At 35.4% G+C, this 26501-nt stretch overlaps 1 protein-coding gene and 1 long non-coding RNA gene across 5 annotated transcripts in view; one reads left to right on the top strand and one right to left on the bottom strand.

Annotated features, from left to right (window-relative positions):
• Nucleotides 1–26501, top strand: part of LOC134527475 (recQ-like DNA helicase Blm) — a 241667-nt gene that overhangs the window by 140188 nt on the left and 74978 nt on the right. For all 4 annotated transcript variants that reach the window (XM_063360175.1, XM_063360176.1, XM_063360177.1 and 1 more), the window contains one exon: nucleotides 8748–8929. In XM_063360175.1, the coding sequence (XP_063216245.1) occupies nucleotides 8748–8929 (182 nt within the window). The remainder of the gene's footprint in view (nucleotides 1–8747; nucleotides 8930–26501) is intronic.
• LOC134527476 (uncharacterized) lies at nucleotides 7054–11319 on the bottom strand. Its single transcript, XR_010074199.1, has 2 exons — nucleotides 11225–11319; nucleotides 7054–8963 (listed from the first exon to the last, which is right to left on the bottom strand). It is a non-coding gene; the product is annotated as an uncharacterized LOC134527476 (long non-coding RNA).

Here is a 26501-nt window from a genome sequence, read left to right as displayed (position 1 = left end):
CTTGAAACTTGGGTCGCTGCCTCAATGAGTAAATTCGGAAAAGTACCGATTTTTATTTTCTAATTACTAAAAAAATAAAATTAAGAAATAGGGACGCACCTTTAAAATCGGTTTATACCTTCTTTCGGAAGAACGTTGTTGCAAAAATTATTGTTTACTTCTCATGCTTGTACAAATTGAACAGTACTGTAAATGTATTTGATGACATAAGCAATAGTAAGTTATTAGCTGATATTGAATACAAACAATTTTTTTCGTGACTACAAAAAATAAGGTTCTCTGCTTGGCGAGTGATTCAATTATACTAATGTCAAAAAGATGTTATCGGGAAAAAATAAATGAAGTTATTTTATACCATTGATTCACTACCCATAAAATCTAACCGCAAAGTCTTTGCAACTGGTATCTCACACAAGAAATATAAAACATATTCGTGCTTCATTTTGTATAAAAATAAAACACATTTCATATAATATCGGGAGACTGCCTTGAAAATCGTGCCTATCACCAACATGGCCAATCAGACTCATAGTCATGTTTACGATGGCAAGACAGCTAGCAAACCAATTCAGTTTATATGCAGCTTAACTGAAAAATTTATTCAATATTTTCGGGGTAGTTTTACGCTCAAAATTAATACAAAACCAAATCAGCAATCCTTGTATGATCATTTATAATACTACAAAAAATCTTCCATTTCCTTCGAATTGTATTGAGCACTAAAATATTGATTTACTTTTGGCCCAGGTTTTATTTGACGATACTCTGTAGAGTTTCGCTTGTTTGCATTGTTTATTTATCAGGTTTAATTCATGGCCAAATTAATTGAAGTGTAACACAAATTATTTATATATGTGTGTCTGGTTAGGAATCAGTATGATGTACTAGAAAAAATATGTCCTATCAGTGTAATGTATGGTCGTACCCTTACAAGCGTTGAATATTTATGAAACATTTTATTTCTTTGATATTTAAAGCCGCAGACTTGTATTTTATTTATTTCATTTAGACAACAACATGCGTCCGTGTTTTCTACATGGCACGCTCTGTAATATTTTGAATGTTATAGTAAATTTGGTTTTTTAAAATCTGTGATTTATGTGCAGTAGACTAATTTGTAATTTTTTATAATTTATTTTCACATTTTTAATGATCCATTTGCTAATAGTATATACACTTCTCCATTAATTATAATAAACACATATTCCATTATTGGAATTCTTTCAGAATGGATATTACAAGACTACAAAAACTATTCTCCTGCCAAATACCAGTAAAGAAAATTATCGTCAGAGAGCAATTACGTCTTATATCTAGGTAAACCTGTATTTCGCGAATACATTTCGTGTCAAGGTATTTTACAAAACACTGTAGATTTTTCTTGTGATTATTGGCTGTGGTCGGTGAAGGCTGTTTTCCCGCACTTGACGGGGCCAATGAGGACGTAGTTACCGTACTGCTGCACGCCCGCAATTCGCCAAACCTCTAAGAAAAAAACTACAGTTATGTGTGAAATAGCCTGACACGACATGTATTCGCTTTATACATGTGTCCTTACTTATATCGAAAAATATTTGAACATTGCATGATAATTTTAAGTATGAAAAGTACAAAATACTTTCAAATTTTATATATGGTTTTATATTAACTCTAAGCAGTAAAACATGTACTGCTTATTTTCTACAAATTATATCTATACACGGCAACTGATTATGAATCACTTGAGTTTTTTTATAAAGCATCTAAGCCCTTGACTGTATAAATATATTGTTAGATAAATTAACTAAACTAGGAATACTATACAATGCACAAAAACAGAAGAGTTTGATCTTAATGACATAAAGCATAAGCTATCTATTTAGCACAGCCTGAATAATTCATTCCCTATTGTCAAGACAAAAATTAAAAAAAAAAAACGCGAAAGAATCAGTATAAAATAACTATCTCATTATCTTTCCGGGTAACTCAAACATCATACAAACAATACAAAATATACTTAAACGCAAGAAAGCATATTTTAAACACTGTAAATAACTTAGATTTTAAATCAAAGGATAATAATCAGTCTGTAAAATTTAGTTTTAACGATGAGTTGGAAACAGAACATCAAACATATATCATAGGTGTTACTGCCAACAGAGAACTCTCGCAAACAATACAATTACTTACTGCGCAACCTGCAAGCTCCGGTACCTTCTGTAAAAAAATATATATATATATATGTAAAACTTTTCCGGAAGTCGTACCACGGTAACGACTGATATATGAAGTCTTACTTCTAAATCTACTTATCTAGAGAACAAATTGTATTACATTATGTTCATAAAATTAACACCTTTATACTAACAGAAGTTTGCTCTTTTATTCATTTTTTTAGTTACGTGATAATTTATTTTGAGTTATAAAGGAATCCAACTTGAACAGTAAAAAAGAAAGGCTTTTAATGAACAAACCAACTAAGTCATTATAGATAACTGTTCAAACCATATAAGATTCATCCTGTTACATACATTTTTATATTTATATACATTTAATGTATAAACAAATCTGAAAAAAAAGGCAATAAATTCAGATTGACTTCATTATCAAAATAGAATAAAACACAAAATACACTTGCAGAGAACCACCAAATATATTGCGTAAGTGTTTCTGAAATGGAGTTAAACTTTAAAATTGCCTTTATTATTTCAAAAAAATAATTGAAAACTCCAAGCAAATGTAAGAACACGTCTTCTAGATATAATGGAAGATTATAATGCCGTGTCCGAATTCGCCTGAAGAATATACTTGTAGATACTTTAGGAGTGACTTCGCAAGGCTGTCAGAAATGGACGTGAAGTATGCTATGCAATACGCAAGTAAATGAATCTGTGTAATTCTCGCGTACTTCCAGTTGAAAATACGTCTTCATTTGAAAAAAATTTGGTCATATTTTATATATCATTTAAATAATTTAAGAGGTCGTAAAATAAATATCATTTATTTTTTATTTTACTGGTATCAATAAATAAATTGACAAAAATAATTTATGGATGTTTAAAACGAAGTTTCAGCAAACACATGTATATATTTAGCCTACCGATCGTTACTACAAAACAAAAGTACAATAATAATGTAAGATGCCTTAAATTCACGTGACAGCGATGAAGTGTTAAAAGAAAGGACTAATTTCACATGTGTTTAAAAATAAAATCCAAACATCCTTTTCGGCTGGCTAAACATTGAACATATCCGGATTCGTCAAAGGCAAGTGAAGTACGCAAGGTTGTAAACATGTAACTGCATTACTTTCTGATTAATTTTAATAAAATTATGCAGACCTCCAAAAAATGTTCAGTTAAAATTAGTATTGTATTGGTGTTTGTATTAAAATATAATGTATACCGGGTATATTTTTATTGTGTTTTAAGGTTTGTTGACTTTTGTACCTCATGTACTTTTGGTGAAAAGTGAAAATGTAATTATGTAGGTATTATTTATTATCAGGGCCCAAAGCATAACTTTATGTTCGTTGGCCGAAAATGAATTGAAGTTATACTTGTATATCTAAGAAAAAATATTTGTATTTTGTATGAATGTAAGTATTTTATTATCTAAATTTTTATTACTTACAAATATTTTGTACTCATAATATCTAGTTTCTATTTGTCTTAAGACATAATCAAATTATACACTCAGCAAAAAATGTTTATTGGTTCGCAATTTTTCATTGTTACAATATTTTAAAATGTAAATTTGCTATTCAGCAATATCAAATTCTAAAACGTGAGTAAAAATTATCATTAAATTATATCAATGGCATATTTATTTGATTAGTATTCCTTGCTCCTAATCACTTACTCTGGTTGATTACCTTCTGTATAACCTCAGTCAGTGATCGTAATTTATGTACACCTTTTCCCCACTAAGACGATTCAGGTGCAGATTCTGGAGCAGTGTTTTTTTATGTACGGATGTGTCAATAAATCCGTCAGTTTGTGGGTGGTGTTGGGGGGGGGGGGGGGGGGATTACTACTCTTAAAATATCACTTTATCTATATGCTTGATAAAATATCCTTTGGTTAGCTCCCTCCTAAAAATTCTTATACAACCTATGACGTGTAGCCTACTCCTTAGATATTTTACTTCCAACACGTTTGATTGCGTAGAGAAGGCGATTCTTCGAGTATGTGGCCCTTTCAGAATTAAATTATTATTATTAGTTACAACTGATGTTTATTTCGAGCCTCTTTGACTTCCAGTTCATACATAAAAGACGAACTACCAGTGATGCTTGACGTCACCAGTAGGGATAGCGTGAAGGAGCTCCTCATTTCGCCAGACGCGACTGGCATACACACGTATTTATATTGCAATAATAAATTACTAAATGATAGCTTATTTTTCGAAAATATGATTATGTTTTTTTACAAGAAGTACGAATGCCAGGACATTTACAAATAACATCGTTTTTAAACATCACATATAAAAAAAGGAAGTGTAATCAAAAGCCATAAGCTGCAGGTCAGCTAAAAACGGAAACCAAACATTTTTCTAGCTCTAGCCTCATGTATACATGCTTAAAAACATAATACATTTAAAACACTAAAATTAATGCAATAACTTGCAATATTTTGAAGACAGATATTCAGCTACAAAATATTCTCCGATAGTATAAAAAGTTCACCTGTATATATAGTTGCAAAGAAAAATACAGTCCTAATGAGATATCAAATATAGCAAATAATACCGCTTTGCAACATAACGTCATGCTATTAGATGGTCAACGTTCAACTGTTTGTGTAATACACATACGCACACACCTGTGACAAAATGTGTAAAGAAATAAAATTTGTAGGAGCGCAAAACCTTTGTAGTACACAGTTAAAAATTATTATTTTTTTTTTTACGGGGGCAGGAAAACTACATTACTGGCCAACTTATTTGAATGTAACAGTTAGCTGTGAACAAGCGTTCTTGGAAAAGAGACCAAATCTTGATAGTTTTGGCCACATAATCACCGCAGTAAAACATACAATTTGTATATCGTATATGTGTAGTGCACCAAATTAATATTTATTATAATTACCTTGGGTTGCACTCGGTTACGTACGGGTTTCTAACTGAAATGTACCAAAAATAGTAATATTTATTCTCTTGCGCTTTGTTGAGGATCGAGTAGTCTTGGATGGGTGTTTGGGAAAGGGACAGAGAGGCAAAGGGATTGGAAATCTAATGCTCGCCGAGGAAGAGTACACCCTTCCCCCACCCCCCCTCTCCATGACCGGTCGTAAACATGACACCCCGCTGGGCGATAAGAATTCTGAGAACAGCATCCTCTTGCCCACCCCCCTCCTTTTTCCGCGCGTCGCTACATCGTTCAACAGTACTGCTAGTGCGCTCTGTTGAGGACAAAGATAACTACGCGTGTCTTTGCCCGCTAGCGAGAAACTCAGGATCTTAGCCTTAAGTCGGGGTACAATTTTGCATGTAAGTCATACTTACTTACTTACATACATACATACATACATACATACATACATACATACATACATACATACATACATACATATACATATATATATATACACACACACATATACACACACACATACACACATACACACATACATACACACATACACACATACACACACACACTCACACACTTTCCTATATTTAGTTGGGATCGGAAACTAAAGAAAACAATAATATAAAAAAAGTGTTAGATAATACAGCAAATTATATTATTATGAATTGAAAAAAATAACCTGATGTTATTTTGATGTATGAAGCTTCAAAAAAATTTAATAAAGTCATCTTATGGATGGAAGATTTTTTCTTCTCAAGATGAGGTGTCTTAGGTATTATTATACTTGAACATACTTCAACCCTATACAAACTTCTTAGCAATCAAGGTTACAGTTCTGAGCATGGTCCCTTTCAACTCACTACCAACAGTTACAAATAAGCTACACGTCTAACTGCCAAATTTACCATAACTATTACGTATGTGGTACAGTTCTAACATCTTAGTTGAGCAGCTAAATATTCCCAGTGGAATTATTAATCTTAAATGATATTTAGAGCTACAAAAATCTTTCAAAAATTTCTGACTTTTACTTAAAGTAAACTGGTGTGAACTTAAATTTCTGCTCTAGAAGTTCACGCTGGCTGGTCCATGGTGCAGCCACACATGGTACCTGGCCGGACATGCCTGGTGTCCATCCTGCCATAGTTTTACAGTATGTTGGTGTAATGTGCTAGCTAGGTCTTGATCCTTGGGACTTAGTGGAGGACTAGGTCTTGGCTCTTGGGCTTAGTGGAGGAGTAAGTGTATCTGTTAGGCTAAAAGGTTTGGTGACGCTTGGTCTAACACAGTAACCAAGTATTGCTATTGACGTGCTACATGCTTACCTGGGACTGCCAGGGTCGCTTGTATTCTGTGAAACACAAGGTCTTCAAGCACTTGGCTCCAAGGCACAGCTTTACCATGAACTCTCTCTTTCTATTTAAATGTGCAGAATAATCAAAGTAAACAAAATAAGTATGAATTAGCATTAATGGTACAAACATTCAAAGCCAAAAAATCTTAATTCTTAAAATTATGAATGAAAGGATATTTATTGAAAAGGCAAAAAGCATAGAACGTATAGGCTTTGGTGCAGAGAATAATTACGTGCAATATTACATCTGTGTCTGTTAAGTTATTTTATCATGGCATTGACTCACTAATGTAAAGATAGTTAGGCTTTCATACACAATAAATTCTTGCAGTTTAAAATCACTTCAATAAAGCCTACTATCAGGAATAGTTTGACCATGGTATTCCTATCTTAATAACTGTTTCTTTCTACAGTTAATAAAACTATAGAATACTGCACATTGACAATAATAAATATCAATGTTGCTGATATAATTTGGTCAAAACAGAATCACGTATTTGCGAGTCTATCGTTGCAATCTTTTCCTTTCACTGTACATTATTTGAAAATTTAAATAATTTAGTTTTCAAATTATTAATTTCTATGACAACACTGCCGTAAACTTAGTTTACAAAATACCAACACAATATTATTTTTATGTACATCTTTACTATAGATTTACATATTGTGTGATAAAAGAATCAGTTTCACAGACATGTTTCAAAACATGATTAAACTTTAAAACATGATTAAACTTTTAAAATCAATTGGGCACAAACAAACACGTTTTAAATGTAAACATAATTACAAATTGTTTTAAAATACAAAGTGGGTCATAAAGTTCATATTTGGATGCAAAATAAAGGATGTTGTTGGAATAATAGCTACTATTTTCAAACTTGTGTGATTCCTCGAAGAATTCATGGACTTGTCAATTTATTCGTAAATGCTTCATTAACAAAACATATGGAGGGACATTTTCAGCTAGTCAATTTGTTTATTCAATTACCAAAAAAAAAAATTTTCTTTTAGTAACTAAAAATAAATCTTACTAGATGTGATACTACAAAACGATATAATTTATGATTACAAACTCATGATTCAACTTGTGGCGGTGGTCCATTGATATTGAACAATAAAAAATACACAGGGAAACCAAACAAATTTGACGGAACACAGTTATACACCCGTAATATTTCGAGAATTATGAAAGTGTAAAACTAAAGCCCATCAGTGAGAAAAAATATATATATAAACCCTGAAAAAAAACTACAAAATTAAACTTAACTTCAAGGTAGGTGCCAAAATATAATTTAGCCAAAGATTATTAAAATTATATCCCAGCAGACTACATGGTACCACCCACCACTGTACGCACACAACCAAAAATGTATTTACAGTAAATTGGCCATGACCTTTGACATCGTCTTTCACCTTAAAAGATAATTTTTTTATTCAGCTATCACATAGGAATAGGTGCGAGCTATGGCATGTAACCATTCAAGGTCCAGTACTTATGCTGTGTTTGCGTGCCACCACTGGCGATTTACCAGAGTTGTAGGGTCAGAGCAATTTTTTATCCGCAAACAGATTTTGATACTAACTGTGACTTAAAACACTGTAGCATCATCTTTCCTCCCCTCCCCCCTTCCATGATTGGTCCAGTTTATTTCTGGTACACATCTACTGTCGGCATACCAATCACACCAATTATGTATATGAAAAAGCATACCATCCTGAATGGCTTGGCCGAATAAAGAAAAGGCTTTTCTCACAGATGGGTGCCAATAACAAGCAAGAAACTGCTGGCATGGGCATACTGCATTCCAGTCTAGTCAATGTTCAGTTTTTTTTGTGAAAAATACCTGCCCCAAAGAATAATATAAGGTGGAACAAAATAAATGGATGGAGATGATTGCACCACCTAGGTGGTTCTGTAACGATTCCTAAGTGTTTCCTGAATTCGGCAAAGTACGGACTTGTTCACCATCATGGCCTAGTGCTTGTAGTATCATGTATTCTCATTCTCACCTATAACGTTTCTGAGTTTACTTAAGATTTTCAACTTAATGGTAAATTTATATATAACAATGTAAAGTCATACTGAAAATCAGGCCTGTAATAAACCAAAGCTAGCCTTTAATAACAAGGTAAACTATACAATAACAATACAAATATAATACAAACAAACAATTTATTTATGCATCAGAGATAATCCTATTTGGTGTATGTTGAAGTTGGAAAAAATGTGGTGTGAATGCTAATGAAGTGCTTGAAGCTGTGTAATGTGTGTGTTGGAAGCTAGCTGAAGGTTACATGGAGCAACTATTGTGGCCTGTGCAGTGGACCGGGAGAACTTCGCAGCCAAGCAGACACACGTGGACAACTTGTGGCGCATGGTGTCTTTCTGCGAGAACCGCACCGACTGCCGGAGAGCGCAGCAGCTCAACTACTTCGGAGAGATGTTCAGCCGAGAACAGTGCCTGGCCAATCGTAGCACCGCCTGCGACAACTGCTTGCAGCAGGTATCCCAGCTCGGTGCTCATACCATTCACTATCCTACAAACAGTTCCAATCTTGTGTTTCATTTGACAATCTTTGTCAGTCTAATGCATTCTTAGAAACTGTCACATTATCTCAAGAACCTTAAAACTTGTTTTAAATATGTTTACAACTCAATTCTATAACGTTTAAAATTCTGGTGTTAATATTTTATTCAAGTTCAGGTTGAACTTTCACCAATACAAGAATTACACAATATTTTACGGAAATTACTAATGTAATTTATTATCAACCAGATGTCTTGCAAGAAAAATAATATAACAGGTCTTCCATTTGTCTTAACATTTATTAGAAAAGTAGTAGTTTATATATATTAGTTAATCCTACTTTTCAAACTTTTTTTCTCCTTTACTGCATTTTTTTTATTAATATACATTTTTCATTTTCTGAAGAAGTATGTAACAAATTGTAATTTTACCATCTTTACAGTTACCGTGTTTTATCGTATAATGATCACACATTTTATACTAAATAAAATCAAATTTTGAAAAGTAGGAGTCAATTTTTATGAGAAAAAATTATTTTTTGTTAGGTAAAGTTATTCATCAAAACAAAATCCATTCATGGACAGTACATTTATTTAAAAAGTAGAATATACAAAAGCACGCCAAACAATTTAAATTAATAAGTCATGCAACAAAAACCTTTCTTCAACTTTAAATAGAAAACATAATCTGTGACCTGAATGCAAGCTTGAACTAACACATAATTGTCATCGTAGTACACACTTTCCATGAAAGAGTATGGGCCATCAATTGTAGTTAACTCTCACTCGACAGAGAGCGCACGTTGCATGCAACCGGCAAGATATCGATATTCGACTACGTGTGCACGCTCTATACGGTAAGCAACATAACCAAACATGAATGATGTCAACTAGCGCTGGCTACATTTTTATAAGCGATACTCGATACACCACAGTGACGCAGACGAACAGATAAAGATTATTTTTAAAAACGTCTTGAAAAGAAAATTTACACATCAGACAACTTCATATTTCCATTAATTTAATAAGTGGTAATGTCCAAATAAATATTAGATTTCTACTTTCAAATAAATAGTTTTATACTGAAAAAATATATACACAAAGCGCTCAGAATCTAATAGCGGGACCAAAAACATCATGCAATGTTTTCCTGAGAGTTTTTTTTATCCAAATTTTAACACCCTAAAATATGGGTGCAATGATTATGCGCATGCGTGGATTATGTGATGAAACAGGGTAGTTGTTTCTTCTGCTATTTTTTTAGTTAAATTATTAATAATTTTTAATGCATGCAATATTAATTATTACAAGTATGTATCTTGTTTTTACTTACAGTCAGTGATAAGGCAAACTAAGCCTGTGCAAAGCTTTCACTACGCGAATCAATCAAAGCTCTTTTTTGATACATATTCAATTTGACTTTGCCAGGAAATATGCTATTCTTTTTCATTTGAAGCTTCGATTGTGATGCAAAGCCTCACATCTGAAGTGAAATTTTGCATTCATTACAAAATTCTAAAACATTGAAAGGCTAAGATAGGCTCATGAAAATATTTAGTGTGGGTGTGGGTGTGTGTGTGTGTGAGTGTGTGTGAGTGTGTGGGTGTGTGGGGGTGGGTGTGTGTGTGTGTTTTTTTATGTTTTGCTGGAATCAAGTTGGTTACTTGTAAAAATCAAATTATGGCACTCCATTTGCTCTTTATGACTGCTCACTATTAATGTTAATCATGGTTATTTTAGAGTTATTATTGAATGATTTTATATATAGGGCCCAGTTGATGAATCATTAAATAAATATAAACATTACAAACACTAAACAATTATTTTAACTTCAATCCTGTATTCTCTAAACTAAGGTTGATTGAATTTTGTTCAGAACAATGTTCACAATTTGTTTTGATTTTATTTCGCAAATGTTTAAAACGTTCAATTTGATATTTACTTCGCATCAAAAAAACTAGTATTCGCACAGGCCTAAGACAAACTACAGTCAAACCTCTATCTATCGAACTCGCATGTATCGATTGTCCGTGTTTATCGTATACTTTCTACGGTCCCGGCAAAATTGCCATACAACTAAGGTTAAAAAAGTCCGCTTGTACCGATGTTCGAATTACCGTTTTGTCCGCATTGATCGTACAAAATATGTGGTCCCGTTACTATAAATTATAATAGATGATCGTTTAACCATAAAGATTTTGCAGAAATAACCATTTCTTAGAAAGAAACCGTCATAAAAACAGTAACGATAGTATACAGTAGTAAAAATCACCTTAAATCTGCAGCCAAGTAATGGAGCACGTAAATATGAAAAGACAAATGAACAACAACTTACGAAGAAATATGGATGATGTACCATAACTACAGTACAAACCGAATTGTTATCCTAAGATAATTACCATAAAAAGAACTAAAGATTCTTTGTCGATACCATAATTACTACAGAAGCACGATAGCTACCACATTTGCACTACAGTTACCGTAACAACCGAGATGTATATTTACCGTGACGGTAATGTATTTATTTATGACATATTAAAATTAAAGAACATTATTGAAAAAAAAAGGATGTTAAATTTTGGCATGTACGTTTGGCACATGTTGCGAAGAAATAATGCGATCTGAAAGAATGCAGTACTACTACGAAAAGTGAAAAGGGTACTCGTGGATTTTTAGGTTATGGCAGTATCTCTCGTTTTTCAGTAATTTCGGCCGAAAATTAACAAACGTATCGGAAGTCGACAGAAATGCCGATTCAACTAAATATTGATAAAATCGGCTTCTTCAGTACAGCTCTACATTTGATGACATGAGTAAACATATTTCAGACTTCAGGATATTGAAGAAGTCTTTAATTTCCATGTAGATTTATTGTGCGTGTGTTTTTTTTTTTGCAAGTGTAAATTGAATTAAGTAAAATACTTCCATTTTTATTTATTTTTCAACTGATTTAACTTTAATGACAAGTAACTGATATATTTCTGACACTAATTTTGGGTTGAAATATTATTTTTTAAAAATTCTTAGAGTGAAGTCCACATCTATTGAATGTCCGCATCTACTGAATTTTTTTGTTGGTCCCCTGAAAAACGATAGATAGAGGTTTGACGTATTTTCTTACCGGTCACAACAGAGAATAACTGATAGTTATTCTATCTTTACCTCCAGCAGTAGAAATGCTGAGGTCAGGTATATTTACATGGGAACAGATGAAATTGCATGTGATAAGTTAAAAATAAGTGTATTTTGGTGCTTGGGAATAATTATGTTGATAATGTTATCATCAGCTATTTATAAAAATTAGTAGGTAACATGCATATGTCAGATATTCCATTAACACAGATATAAGGGCTTAGAATTTGGGTAAATAAAATGAAATTTGCTATAAAAAGCTAAAACACGAAAAAAAGTGTAAAAAAATGTCAGAAATTTGGAAGTTTTCAAACAAGGCAAAAATACTTTGTAATTGGCTTGAAGTCACAAGGCAAAACTCACTTAGCAGGCATTGAGTGTCTCTTCCTGTGACCAGGATGTATGTATATAATGTCCACAGAGATTTGTTTTCACATAAAAGAAGTAGAACTAGTATCTGCAAGTATTTGTGTGTTCTTGATTCTGTTTTTCAATGGTTTCTTAAATTAACACCTGGCAAATGCTGGGATGATTCTTTATCAATCTTTTTCTTATTTTACTTAAATGTATGAATCTATCATTAGTTACCTAGCTGTCTAGGAGATGTGAAAACAGAATAAATTTACGACACAGTTCAGTTTGTGGTAGACATTAAAGCCGATATTTTCAGCACTGTAATATGCACCAAACAAATAAATTCCTCCTCATTGGTATTTTTTGTTAATATGGAGAGAAAGAAAAACTGCATTGTGTGATCGACATGACAGTTTTTCTTTGCAGATTACGAACAGAATAATGTACATGGGGTGTGAAAAATGTGGCCTCCTAATTACTATACACACACACGCACGCATGCACACACACAAACACACACACACAGAGAGAGAGAGAGAGAGAGAGAGAGAGAGAGAGAGAGAGAGAGAGACAGAGAGAGAGAGAGAGAGAGAGACAGAGAGACAGAGAGAGAGATTTAAAGAGCTTGTGTACTTACACAAAAATAAACTTGATTTGTGACTTTTAATTTTGAAGTTCTGTATCTAGCAACATATATGGTGACAGTGATAAGACATTCAGGCATCAAATTTGAATCTTAGAACACTGTAAAATAATTGTAAATTGACATTGAAAACTAATTACTGCTGCTCCTGTAGTATACGTTGGCTCCAGACTGTGGTAGCCACTGAAAACTAATTACTGGTGTGTTCTTGCGGGGTTTTGGGCGCCTACCCTCTTCGCAGTAGATACCAGGAACGCTGCTACTGGATTGACTACCAGACTGATAATCCAGCTAGCACGTCACTGCACTGTGTTACTGTCCAGAGAGTAATTATTAAAAGGAAAATTTGGTAGTGTTGTGTGAATAGTGGAAATTTGCATTACTTAACTGACGTTTGTTATAAATTAAATAGTAATAACTGAAAAACATATGCTTTTAATGGGTTCTTGAATATGGGCGTGAAGTTATTGTTAACATGTAATTAAGCGAGAACAACCAAAATAATATATTTTGTATGTTAACTTCTGTTCAAACCTAGGTGTCAGTAATTAGATGCAAATGACGTCACTGGAACACATTGAATACCATGCCGGGTCTAGCTATACGCTGTCGGAGGCTTGAGGCTCTCTTTCCAGGACCTCCAGGTGGTCTGCTGCTATGCTGGATCACTGGACGCTGGAAGCTGTAATTGGCGAACTACAGAAGATCTGAGGTAGCCGGGTGTCTGGCTGAAGAATCGCCTTCCCTCTCGTCCTAGAAAGTCTGGTTTAATTTGGATCGGTCTCACCAATCGTCGTGGCCGATCGCAGCTGGCGCTGACATCAGTCGTCCGGAACCACTACGGGACGAAACGGGACCGACGCGGAAGTTGGCACTCGATGTCGCCGATACTCCCTATCTCAGACTTATTCAGTCTAAATACTATTCTCCCAACTCGTAGAATGGAGAATTCTAGATAGTACACGACCGCGGATGACGCGAATCTTCAATTCCTCGGGCGGCAACCAAGGTTTTGGTTCGCCCCAGCCCGAGAAACGTCTTCCCGCTGCAAGATGGCGATGGCGTCCCTTCCTTCCTCCTTATAACTATTTACTTTCAGTCCCTAGCAACCAAGGAGCTATAGCTATCAGCAAACCAAATTAGCTGCATAGTGAAATAAAACTTGGATGTTAGCGTGTAAGAGTATCGAACTAAGACAAAATGAATAAAGTTTCCAAAGAATAATGCTTAGAAGACCCTGAAGTTAAAAGTGTGTTGTCTCTGGCAATCAGATGTGTAATATCTGTTATACTTTGGTTGTCCTCTTTACAATAAAACAATTAAATACATAATATTGGCCCATGAAATATACAATTAATGTTACAATAATAATAAAAATAATAATATAACTGTAAACAGTTGGACTGGTTACAGAGCCGCTTCAATGTTTGTTGTGATATTTTCTTCCAGAAAAATCAAAATAAACTTTCTAAATACACATTGAATTAACATGACTATGTTTTTCTTGAATAACAAATCTTAAAATTCTCACTTCTCTTCATTGAAAGTCTATCAGAGTCTGTGTGAGATAAATTTCACGAAGTTACATTTAGCATATTATAAAAGCAATAATTATTAACATAATATTCAAGATAATAAAATTAAACATATCCCTTGTCCTAATCTTATAGGTAACAAGTTGTTATCTTTTCAATCAACATCATCAATTATTTAACACAAATCAAATTATCATAATATATATACATATACACAATATCACATATCATCAGTATTTAGTCCTGAATAAAGTGACTTAGTGTTTCTTTCTCTTGTAGATACAGATTAATAAAATATTTAGCTGAGAATAAACATGTACATAGGCATAAATACGTAGAAATGTTATTGACAAATTCGTAGATCGTTGACAAAATACCTGACAATGTTTTCAGTTCAGATAATGCACGAAGTTACAAATCACAAATAAAACATTACGTAATTATCACGTATACACACTCGTGTTCTTGAACACTTTCTCTTTGTCGACGAAAATGCACTCACTAGTGTTCACTTTCCTTAATTTGTCTGACAAAAATATTTGAAATAAATGGTTGTCCTCTGCTTACGCGAAATTGCTTATACGTAATTGTATGGGAATGTCTTTCTTACAAGCTCAATAATAATGGTTGAGTATTATGATACTCAAAACTAGCTCATAATGCAAGCTTTTACTTTTGTAAGAAGCATGTGTCAAATGACCAATTCAGTTAAATGAAATCTCATCAGATTCATATATTCATAACCAGAGTAATGAAATACTATCTCTTTGTTTAACTTAGCGTGTATAGTAGGAACAATTCCTAAATAGAAAAGAATATGAATGTCGAAGCTAGGAGAAATGAAACAAAGTAGTTTATGTGTAAGTGCGATAGTGACAGAGCTGTGTTCAGATATGTAAGTAGGTTGAAGGACGAACGGTAACATGAACTATATCTCAAAAGAATCTCAGGTATTAATGATTGTGTATGTGACAGTGACGTGTTTCGCCTGACTAACAGCTGGCTCTTCTCTCTTAGATGACGCCTCTCGACGAACGCTAATGGATCTTAACGAGTCATCTTCATGATCTTCAAATCTTCCATGACGTAGACATACAGCAGATATCAAATTCTTCAATAATTTCAATGATAAAATAATTATGTGGCATGGCTCAAATCTTACGCACTGGCTAATAAAAATTCACACCACCTATAGGTGTGACAAACATCGACGACGAAATATCGCATATCAGCGACAAATGCCCGCACTGGCCTACATGCTCAGTGGACAAAAAAAATCGTCGATAAGTGCTCCACGCACAGAAATGTCCTCACTGGTACTCTGATACAGTGGACACTAAATTAGCCTCAAGCATGCGTGCTTGTTTTAGCGATGCAACATAGTGCTCCCTTACTGTTGGGATAAACATTAATTAATGCCAAACAATAAATCTACTTCATGTCGAATGTCACTGATGACTTGACCAAATATCATCTCTTACATATACGTTATAGATCAGCGTATCTAAGTCTCAGGTTGCTTATAAAGCCGTAGCTGAGTTAAATTAACCCTTTAGTTGGTGAGGTAAAAATTAATTTTTGTGTATCCTCTAGAGGGAAGTTTTCAAAAAAATTTTTTTTTACTAAATTTTTATTTCTTACAGAAATCTTAACATACTTTAGAAAACTACAAAATCTTTTATTTATTTTTTTTGCAAAAACAATTATTATTAGTTTTAAGAACCTTCAAAACATTTTAAAACTGACATTTTTAATTACATTTTTTTTTAAAAAATACATTGGGTAGTGGGGCTATTTGAGTCGAAATAAGATTTTCGGCTACTGCGCAATAACTCCGCGCATCATCGGCACGGACTGGACTTCAGAAGCGAGAAGAAGGTTGTGCTGAGCAGACGGACATGTTGTGTGCGGATGTTATGTGATATTTTGTGTACGGACGGGCGGCGAACGGCGCAAGGTAATCATCTCACTGTCTTGAAATATTAAACTCTAACTTTAATACCCGGGGAAATAGTGATATCCAAGTGTAACATGAAACTTTATCGTAAGTGTTATATGTCAAACGAAAGAAGAAGAATTTGTGAGTCTCTTAGTATATTCACAGCAAGAATTATTTTTAATGAATTGAATATTTTGCTAATTTTGTGATTTTAAGTAATTGGGGCTATTTGAGTAGTTTTTCTGGGGCTATTTGGGTCAACACAAAAGTGATTGTTGTGATACCAAGGATATATTTATTAAATGTAAAGATGGTTTTTGCTAGTATTTATTATATTACATTACATTTATATGAAAAAGTTTTGTTGCACACCATATTATGTAATTTTATCTCACTGTTTATTTTTTTCAGATTGTTCGCACTTACAAAAGGACTGGTGCATACTTAAAATGGACAAGTGGGCAGCGTAATTTAGCATCCAAAGCTGTATTGGAGTGCCGTTTAAGTGTGAGAGTGGCAGCAGTTCATTTCAGCATACCATATGAAACTTTGAGGAGAAGTGTGTATACAAAAGACTTCGACAATCGTACAGTGAGCATCACCTCCAAGAATATCTTTCAAGAAAGAAAAAAAAAATGGCCACCCAACAGTGTTAAGTGACGAAAAAGAGAAGGTACTTGTTTTGAGACGGATAAACTTATCCAACCGAGGATTAGGATGTGATTCTAAAGGAGTGTGTCGTGTTGTTTACAAGTATGTTGTGTCAAATAGTATAAAACATCCATGGGGAGAATCTGGAATCGCAGGGAAAGATTGGTTACTTTCATTTATGAAAAGACATCCTGAATTATCGTTGAGAAAACCCGAGGGACTTTCAAAGGCTCGTGCTGCAGGGGTGAATAAAGGTGCGGTTAATGACTTTTATTCTTTGCTTCAAACCACAACTCTTAAAATTGGAGTCAACTGTAAAGCTCAGAACATTTATAATGTTGATGAAAGTGGCCTACCTATGAACAATAGACCAGTCAAAGTTGTAGCTCCAAAAGGGAAAAGAGAAGTAACATCTATCACCAGTTTAGAACGTGGGGAAAATGTTACAATATTTGCAGCATGCAGTGCAAGTGGTCAGTATATTCCACCAATGGTGATATTAATTTAAGGGTGTTCGTTTCCGACAAGAGTATAACAAGCACATGCCATCAGGAATGGTAGTTAAAATTTCGGAGTCTGGGTACATAAACGAGGAAATATTTCTCTTTTGGTTAAAACATTTTCATGTTTTTAGGGTTCCCGGAAAATGTCTTCTCGTGCTGGATGGACATTCTTCTCACTGCTCCCTCGAATGCTTGGAGTTTTGTGAACAAAATGACATTGAACTTCTTTGTCTGCCCCCACACACAACTCATGTGCTTCAACCCATGGACAGAACTGTGTTTAAGACTCTCAAAACACACTATCATGCCGAAGCCACGCAGTATATCCATAGCCAACCAGGTGGAAAAATCAGCAAGTTAAATTTTGGGGAACTGTTCAAAAAGGCCTGGCTCAGAACTGCAACGCCAGCTCTTGCAGAAAAAGGTTTTCAATGTACAGGAATACATCCATACAATCCTGAAATAGTCCCTCAAGAGAAATTGTTACCATTGACACTATTCTACACACAGCAAGAACCACCTGGACTAGAGAGCTCTATTCCATCGACTCCACTTTCTGGAGAATCTGCTTCTACACAAAAAGATCGTGATTCCTCCGAGATATCTACTGTAACTTTAACCACGATGCAGTTGTCTTCAAAGTCTCCAGATTTATCACAGATTCTCTCAACGCCAGTTAAAACAAACAAAAAACAAGGAAGCAGAAAAGAAAAATCTCGAATTTTGACATCAAAAGATAATATTTCTGACTGTAGAGCAAAGAGGCAAATAAAACTATTGAAAGGACAACAATGCAAGAAACTAAAGAAAAATTCCAGTGCAAGAAATTTTCACTGTCCAGCTGAAGATTTACGTGAAATATCTACAAATTCATCTTCTGGGGATGATCCAAACGAAGTATTAATGCACTGTGAAGGAACTGATAACACACCGTGTAGTTTTTGTAGCCTACGTTATAACTCCTTGGAATCGCTGAAGAAAGGTGACTGGATAGCTTGTCAGCAATGTGCTCGCTGGTATCATGAAGTTTGTGTTGGAGCTGTTGGTCAGAAAATGTTTGTTTGTGGGAAATGCATTTAATGCCTATGGAAACTGGTGTTTCTGTTTACTTTTTAAACATGGTCTTAGTAGACATTTTATTTAGTAGGAAACATTTGTATGCGAAAGATTGCCTAAAGGGACTTGCAGATATCTTCGAAGCACAATTTATGTTATTTAACAGCTAATTTACTCCAGAATTAAATATAATTTTAATGACTCAAATAGCCCCTTGCGAAACCCAAATAGCCCCACATATTCTATTATTGAAATATTTTACAATGGGTTTGACTTTTATTTCTGTAGTATGCATTTTCATAGATACGACTTCTATAACTGAGATACATGTAATTCAATAAATGCAATTACAATGTTTAGCAAAAATAAATTTTTAAAATCAATTTAAGATGTAAAATGTTTGATTTTAATGTTAGGGTACTCAAATAGCCCCACCCTACCCTATAATAATAACATATACACATTGTACACACCGATCAGATATTTAAGAAAAATCAATATTTCGGTGATCAAATTTACTTTTAATATTTTGAATAAATATTTTAATATTTTAATAAAAATTTAAAATATTTACAAACACAGTTTCTTACAGTGCAATCCATTTTGACTCGAAAAAAGAATGTCTATGAAAGATTTTTATTTCAAGTTTCAGAATGAAATTATTTCGGTACTCACAATATTATACAAATATAATAAACAAAATCTGTTAACAAATTTAGAAGTTTTTTATTGTGTGGAATGTGGTGAAGCATGGATGTACGCAGAGTCCTACATCACATTCTGCACACATCCACCTTGTTTCTTTTCGCCTTGGTTTGATCTTTGTGCTGTGCTTGCACACGTAACACTGTCTTTGTGGTTTGGCCTTCACTGCTGTTGATGGCACTGGAGTTGGGAAGTGTCGAGCAGTTAGCCGCAATGGTGTTCGGGTGATCACAGCTGAGCGCCGCCCACCTTTTGAAGGCTTGCGCGTAGGACAAAACTCCTGCAGTAGTTGTCGAACCAAATTGAGTCTGAACTGCACCAGCCTAATTTTCTTGTTATGTCTGATATTGTACATAATACAGGCATTCAAAATTATTATGTCCAATATATGGAAAAACAATTTTTTGTACCATTTTATTGTCTTCCTAGTACTATCAACAAAACTTATCTGCATGTCAGCCTTATCCACTAACCCCATGTTTCGATTGTAGTCAACCACGGACCGAGGCTTCATTATGCTTTCACCCGATGTTCGGTCTTTTTTGTCGGTTTCGACAAACACGTGGTTATGAACAGTAGTAAGCATGCAAACCTCCCTTTTGTCATGCCACTTTTCAGCTAGAATGTTTTCTGTGTGTGAGACTGCACACTGACCTTTTTTTACTTTTTGTGGAAATCTCGGCATTTCTTTCCTGTTTGGGCGCACTGTTCCGCATGCACCCGTCTGATATTCAAAAAGAAATCCGAACAGTTTTGGGCTTGTGTACCAATTATCTGTAAACAAAATGTGACCTTTGTCTAGGTAGGGCTCCAAAAGTGTAATGACGATAGAACCTGAAATGCCGAGATCGCTGATTTTGACAATGTTGGTTTCACTGCCAGTGTAAACAATAAAATCAACAATATATCCTGTCTCACAGTCACACAAGACGAACAACTTAACACCAAATCTGTGCCGCTTGGATGGAATGTATTGCTTGAAGACCAAACGACCCTTCCACACCATAATGCTCTCGTCAATACATAAATTTTGATGCGGCTTGAACAATGTCTTGAATTTAATTTTGGGAGTTTCCAGAATAGTACTTATTTTGTACAGACGATCTCCGTGTGGCTGACTGTTGCTATCAGAAAAATGTAATAGACGAAGTAAGAGCAAAAAACGATCCTGTGAAAATATTTTTCCAAAAATAGGAGTAGACAGAATTGGGTCAGTGGACCAATAATCATTTATACGGGTTTTAGCTGTGTGGGGCATGAGTATAACTACAGCTAAAAATGTATAAAATTCTGAAACATTAGATTTCACCCATTGTTTGAGTTTTGATTTTTCTTTGACTTCAAATCTTTCTGTTATGTATGAATGGTACTTATCCGATTCATCAACTATGTGCTGGACCAAATCTTGATCAAACAATATTTTGAATACATCCAATTCACTGAAATTTTCCGGCAAATTGAATTCATCTGTGAGCCCCGAAAAAGAATTGTCAAAATTAAATGTCCTTGGTTGGAAATTTTCATTGTTTTCCCAATGGAAAGAGTTTTCTGTATTAGTTGGAACATCTATGCTCACCTCTGTTCCTGTAGTTGCATTCATGGCACCTAGACTGGAAACTGCATCACTGTCAGTGTCTATGTCACTTACACTTTCATCACTTCCTGATTCCCAGTTAGCGATAATTTCATGTAATTCTTTTTCAGAAAGTATTTTTCTTTTGCGAGATGTGGCCATTATTACAAAAAATTTTAAAAAAATCACATACGAATAACAGTCATAAAAACATTCGGTAAAACAGTAGCACTATATTTCTACTTCTACGAATTTATGGCCAATAGATAAACCCCGGCACTGAACATCGTTTGCACGAACAAGCCACTTGTATATCTTAGTAATTCAAATTCAATGACACAAGCATAGCGATGGAGTACATATCAGACTGAAAAATAATTGCAATAGAAAAGTGGTCTATACCTCCGCGAAAATATTGTGCTGTAAAGTTCTGAAAATGATAGCTATAGGCTATCCATCTTAGTAAGCTCCCAGTGGAAAAAATTTTGTACTTGCTGCTCAAACAATTCCTTCATCAATACGATTACTAGAATAGTATTTTGTATAGAAAACAGACATGTGATTCATAATATTTACAAACTTTATTTTAAATCCCTTTCTTTTTTCGCACAGATTTCTGGCTATTATGAAGAGCCTATAGTTCAGTATCTGTGACCGCGAAAATAAAAGCACTCTCAAATGAATACACCCCTGTTCACGTTACCGGGAGATAAGAGCAGATAAAAGATTGACTCTGCAATTCTATAGGTGTGCGACTGTTGCTATCGTTCAAAAACCCCACATATAAGGACTTGACTACGCCGCTATCTGATGCATTGTGTTTCACCACCTTGTAAAATACGCAAGAATTTTAAAAATCACTGGGAATCATTTTGTAAACTGTACAAGAGAATGTAGGACATTACAAAACATTATACTGCTGCCAAAACATAAAATTATGGTCATACTATTAAATTAAAGTTAAAAACGTACATTTACGTTCATACTCTCTAATACCATTAAAAATATGCCCGTACATGTACGTTCATACTAGCCAAAGGGTTAAATCTTCCGATGACCTTGTCGCTGTCAGTTTCCTTGAGAGTGTAACAGTTCTCATTTATTCGTTCACAAACTTGAAATGGTCCTTCGTTTAATAAAAACAACTTCTTCGTCACCTGTTTCCACATGTCACTAACAGGATTAGTTCGTTTAAGCACTAGGTCTCCTATATTTAACTTCGTTATTCGTTTCGGCTTCTGTAGCTTACTTCGACGCTCTGCAGCTAGATGTAGACGAGCTATAACAAACTTCTCTATTTGTTCCCTCATATCTTCGCTTATCGATTCTTGTTCTTTCGAGTCTTTATCATGGTCGGGTAATATGGTAATCGGTAACGCCTCTGATCGTTCTGCAGTAATAATCTCATGGGGTGTTAATCCTGTCGAACTGTGCACTGTATGATTAAGGATGCATTCTACCAACGGTATATAATCTCGCCAGCTTTGTTGTGCATTGTGACAACACACCCTAAGCATACATATTTCCTAAATTCCTCATCTGCCGCTCCACAGGATTACTTTGAGGATGACGGACAGAAGAAGTAGTAGGGATCACACCTAAACTTTGCATACCTTGCTGCCACTTAGCGCTGGTGAAATGAGTTCCACGGTCTGACAAAACACACTCTACTTTTCCTATTTGCGAAATGAATGATTTCATCTTCCTCAACACGGTCTTAGCGTTTGCCTGCTTAATAGCAAAAAGTTAAGTATATTTGGAAAATATATCCATAATTACTACAACGTATTTTACGCCTGCCTTGGATGTGGGTAGGGGTCCATACAGGTCAATAGAGACTAGCTGTAGTGGCTTTTCAGGTAAAATTGGCTGAAATATCCCTTCCATACTTTCGTTAGAGTGTTTGGATTTTTGACATAGGTCACATGTAGACACTATTCTTAATATACACTTCTACATATTATTCCAGTAAACTTGTCTTCGTAGCATTTCGTAGAGCTTAGGAGAACCAATGTGACCTACCAATTTGTGTATTTCTCGAACGATAGTGTTTTGCATGCTAGGTGATATCACTGGTTTCCAATACTTCTCCACTGGTGTTTTAGGTGCGTTATTCCTAAAGAGAATACCTTTTTCTGATATACTGTACAATAGATGTATCTTGTGAGTTTGTGGTAATTCCAATAATTTAGTTTTGACTACTTGGCAAAAATCGTCCGTTTCTTGCGCTTCCTTAAGATTGTGAAATATATCCTGTAACTTAGGATTTTCCTCTATGGCTTGCATGATTAACTTCGCTACAAGGTACTCCTTACTATTTCTGTTTTGAATTGACGACTCGCTTAACATGTCAGGAGCTCGGCTCAAATAGTCAGCTGCTATGTTGTCTTGACCTTTCACGTGGTGTATTTCAATGTCGTATTCCTGGATCAGTAAGCACCAGCGCGTTAATCTGCTACCGAATGTCTTGCCAGTTTTTAGACACGTCAGTGCCTGATGGTCTGTCATTAATTTTATTTTCTCGCCAAGGAGTAAATCTCTAAACTTCTGCAAAGACCAGACGATTGCCAACGCTTCACGCTCGGTTACTGTATAATTTCTTTCCGCTGCGTTCATAGTACGACTCGCCATAGCAACTGTTTTCTCTATGCCCAATTCATCACATTGCGCTAGTTTCACGCCCAATGCATACGCTGATGCGTCAGTGTACAAAATAAACGTTTGCCCTTGGATTGGATGGTGTATTACATGTTCGTTCAAAAATATGCCTTTTAATGATTCAAACGCTTGCTGTTCAATTTCGGTCCAATTCCATTCTTTACTTTTCTTAAGTAATGCGAAAAGGGGTAATGCGATCTTAGCAACTTTATCCGAGTAATTTCTGTAGAAACCTATCACTCCGATAAAAGCTCTGAGCTTCTTTACATTCCTCGGTGTAGGAAAATTCACAATAGCATTTAGCTTATCAGGTGCAGTTCTAATACCTGAAGGTGTGAGTATGTGACCTAAGAAAGGTACCTCTTCCCTGCAAAATAGCGATTACTTTAGCTTGATTGTCATTCCTGCGGCTCTCAGTTTCGATATTACCATGTTCAGATGTTGCATGTGTTCTTCAAACGTACTGGAAGTTATCAATATGTCGTCCACGTATGCGCGTGCAAAACTCTTGCATTCCGGACCCAATGTCGCATCTAAACAACGAGTGAACTCCGCCACCGCATTGCAAAGTCCGAATGGCATGACTTTGAACACGTATTGATGATTTATGAAAAGAAATGCGGTGTACTGCTGTGACTCTCGTTTGAGCGGAATCTGCCAATAACCTGCAGATAAATCAAGAGTAGTTAAGTACTTGGCTCCCTGGTATAATCTCAGTATATCGCTCGTGTTGTGCGGACTTTCACGATCTCTTACAGTTATTTTGTTTATTTCTCGCGCGTCCAAACATAGCCTTACACTACCATCCTTCTTTCTTACGCAGACCATCGGATTAGCGAATGGGCTAGCTTCTCTGTGAACTACTTTCCAGTCTAACATTAAATTTAAATATTCTTCGGCTTCCCGAAAATACTTCGCCGGTATCAGATACGATTTCTTGTGGAACGGTTCTCCTGCTTTCACAACTATTTTAGCTTCATACAAGTTGTTACGACCTGGTTTATCTGAAAATACAATTTTATGGTTTTCCAATAAATTATACAGCTCCTGCTTCTGACTATTCTCGATCGTCTTTACCTCTAAAACGGCTTGCAACAAATCCTCGGATGTGGCCATTAAAGATTTTCCTTCGCTCACATTAGATATCTGGTGTAGTCTTATCTCTTGCTGTATCAATCCAGCTAATTTATCAGATACCTGCCATTTTGTTGTAGTGTTTGGTACAGTGCTGTCAGTAGTAGTTACTAACCATCCTCCAAAGTCTAGTATAATGCCGTACTTTGTTAAGAAGTCTGTTTCTAGAATGACTGGTTTAGTTAGACCTCTAACAATCAATGGGTTAGCTGTTTTAGTGTGTCCCAATCCTTCTATCGTAATCATTGCCTGTCGATTCACTACTGGGCTTGCTCTAGATGTGACTCTTAATATCTTGAGACTTGAAATGGGTAATATAGGTAATTTAAAAGCTGTATCTTCAATTGCAGATACTAAACTTTCGCTAATGCAACTTATCTCAGCACCACTATCTAATAACACAGGTGTGAGTAATCCGCAAACAAGTAAATTTAATTCCGGACAAAATGCTTCTGGAATTTTAGTAACAATGTCATCTTCGTTTGACAAGAAATCTCTCTCATTTTCATGCATTACTATCGTACACATCCTCTTACTGTCTTGGACTAGGATTAACCCCTTATTACTATTCACGATCGGTGCTCGGGGCGTACCATCACCGACCTCTTCTAGTTTAACTTTCTATTTTCCTGGCTATTACCGGCGCTAAAAGTCAAGGTATTGGACGTAGACTTAGCCAGTATCGGTCCTATGCCTTGTGGATTTGCATAGTAGGTGATAGGGTTGATGGGTTCTTGTCTCGCAAAATACCCTGCGTACTGCGATGAAGATGAAGTTTGATTCTGGAATGTGTTTTGTGAGTATTGAATAGCTTCATTACCGGCGGCTTCACTTCTCAGTTGGTTAACCGATAACTTGCTAGGGGAGTTTGTTTTGTGTGGCTGTCGGTTCCGCGGACTACCGGATGACTTCGCCTCTCCTCGATTTTCGTAGTAATGTTTCGAGTTGTCGTAGTTTTTACTTGAATATTTGGGCGAATGTCTGTCGACCTTATAGCGCGGCGACCTGGGTGGCCGTCATGGTGAGGTAGGTGGTGTTCTAGACTGTTCGCCCCTGCCTTCTCGCCTAGGCGTTGAGTCATAAATAATTCCTCCGCGTCTGTATTCTCCGCGTTCCTCGCTGTTACGCCACGAGCGGTTGTGCTTTGGGTGTTCAAACTCGCGTGACTTCGAACCTCTATGGTAAACATCGTTGTTGTTACGGCCTGAATACCAAGTGTTTCGTCTATGAGCTGGCTTATTCTTGCCCCAAATTAGACTGTTCACGTGCGGCTGTTTACGTTGGTTGTTGTCTGGATAATTGTCATTACGCCGCTGATTCCAGGGCTGATACAGTGGTGGTTGTCTGTTTACCGGTGATTTTTCCGATTCCTCTCGCCGGCTATTTCTATTCTGACGGTCGAGCCTGTCGTATGCGAGTAGCTGTTCCCTGAAATCTGCTATCCCGTCAAAGCTTCTACCTGTCAGATGTAATTGATAACGCATCGGAAGTTGGCCTAGAATCATTGCCACGAATTCGTCGTCGCTCATGACAACGTCTAGATAGCGTGTACGCTCGAACATGTCGCTTAAATGAGCCTCAAGCGTTTTGTTTTTCTTTGGATCGTATTTTTCGCCGTGTAACTGAGCGCGTAAATTCCCTTGAATTTTTAAGCTCCAGTGTTGTT

This window comes from Bacillus rossius, chromosome 1 (genome assembly GCF_032445375.1).
Source record: "Bacillus rossius redtenbacheri isolate Brsri chromosome 1, Brsri_v3, whole genome shotgun sequence".
Lineage (NCBI taxonomy): Eukaryota > Metazoa > Arthropoda > Insecta > Phasmatodea > Bacillidae > Bacillus > Bacillus rossius.
This window is presented reverse-complemented; position numbering and strand designations above follow the sequence as displayed.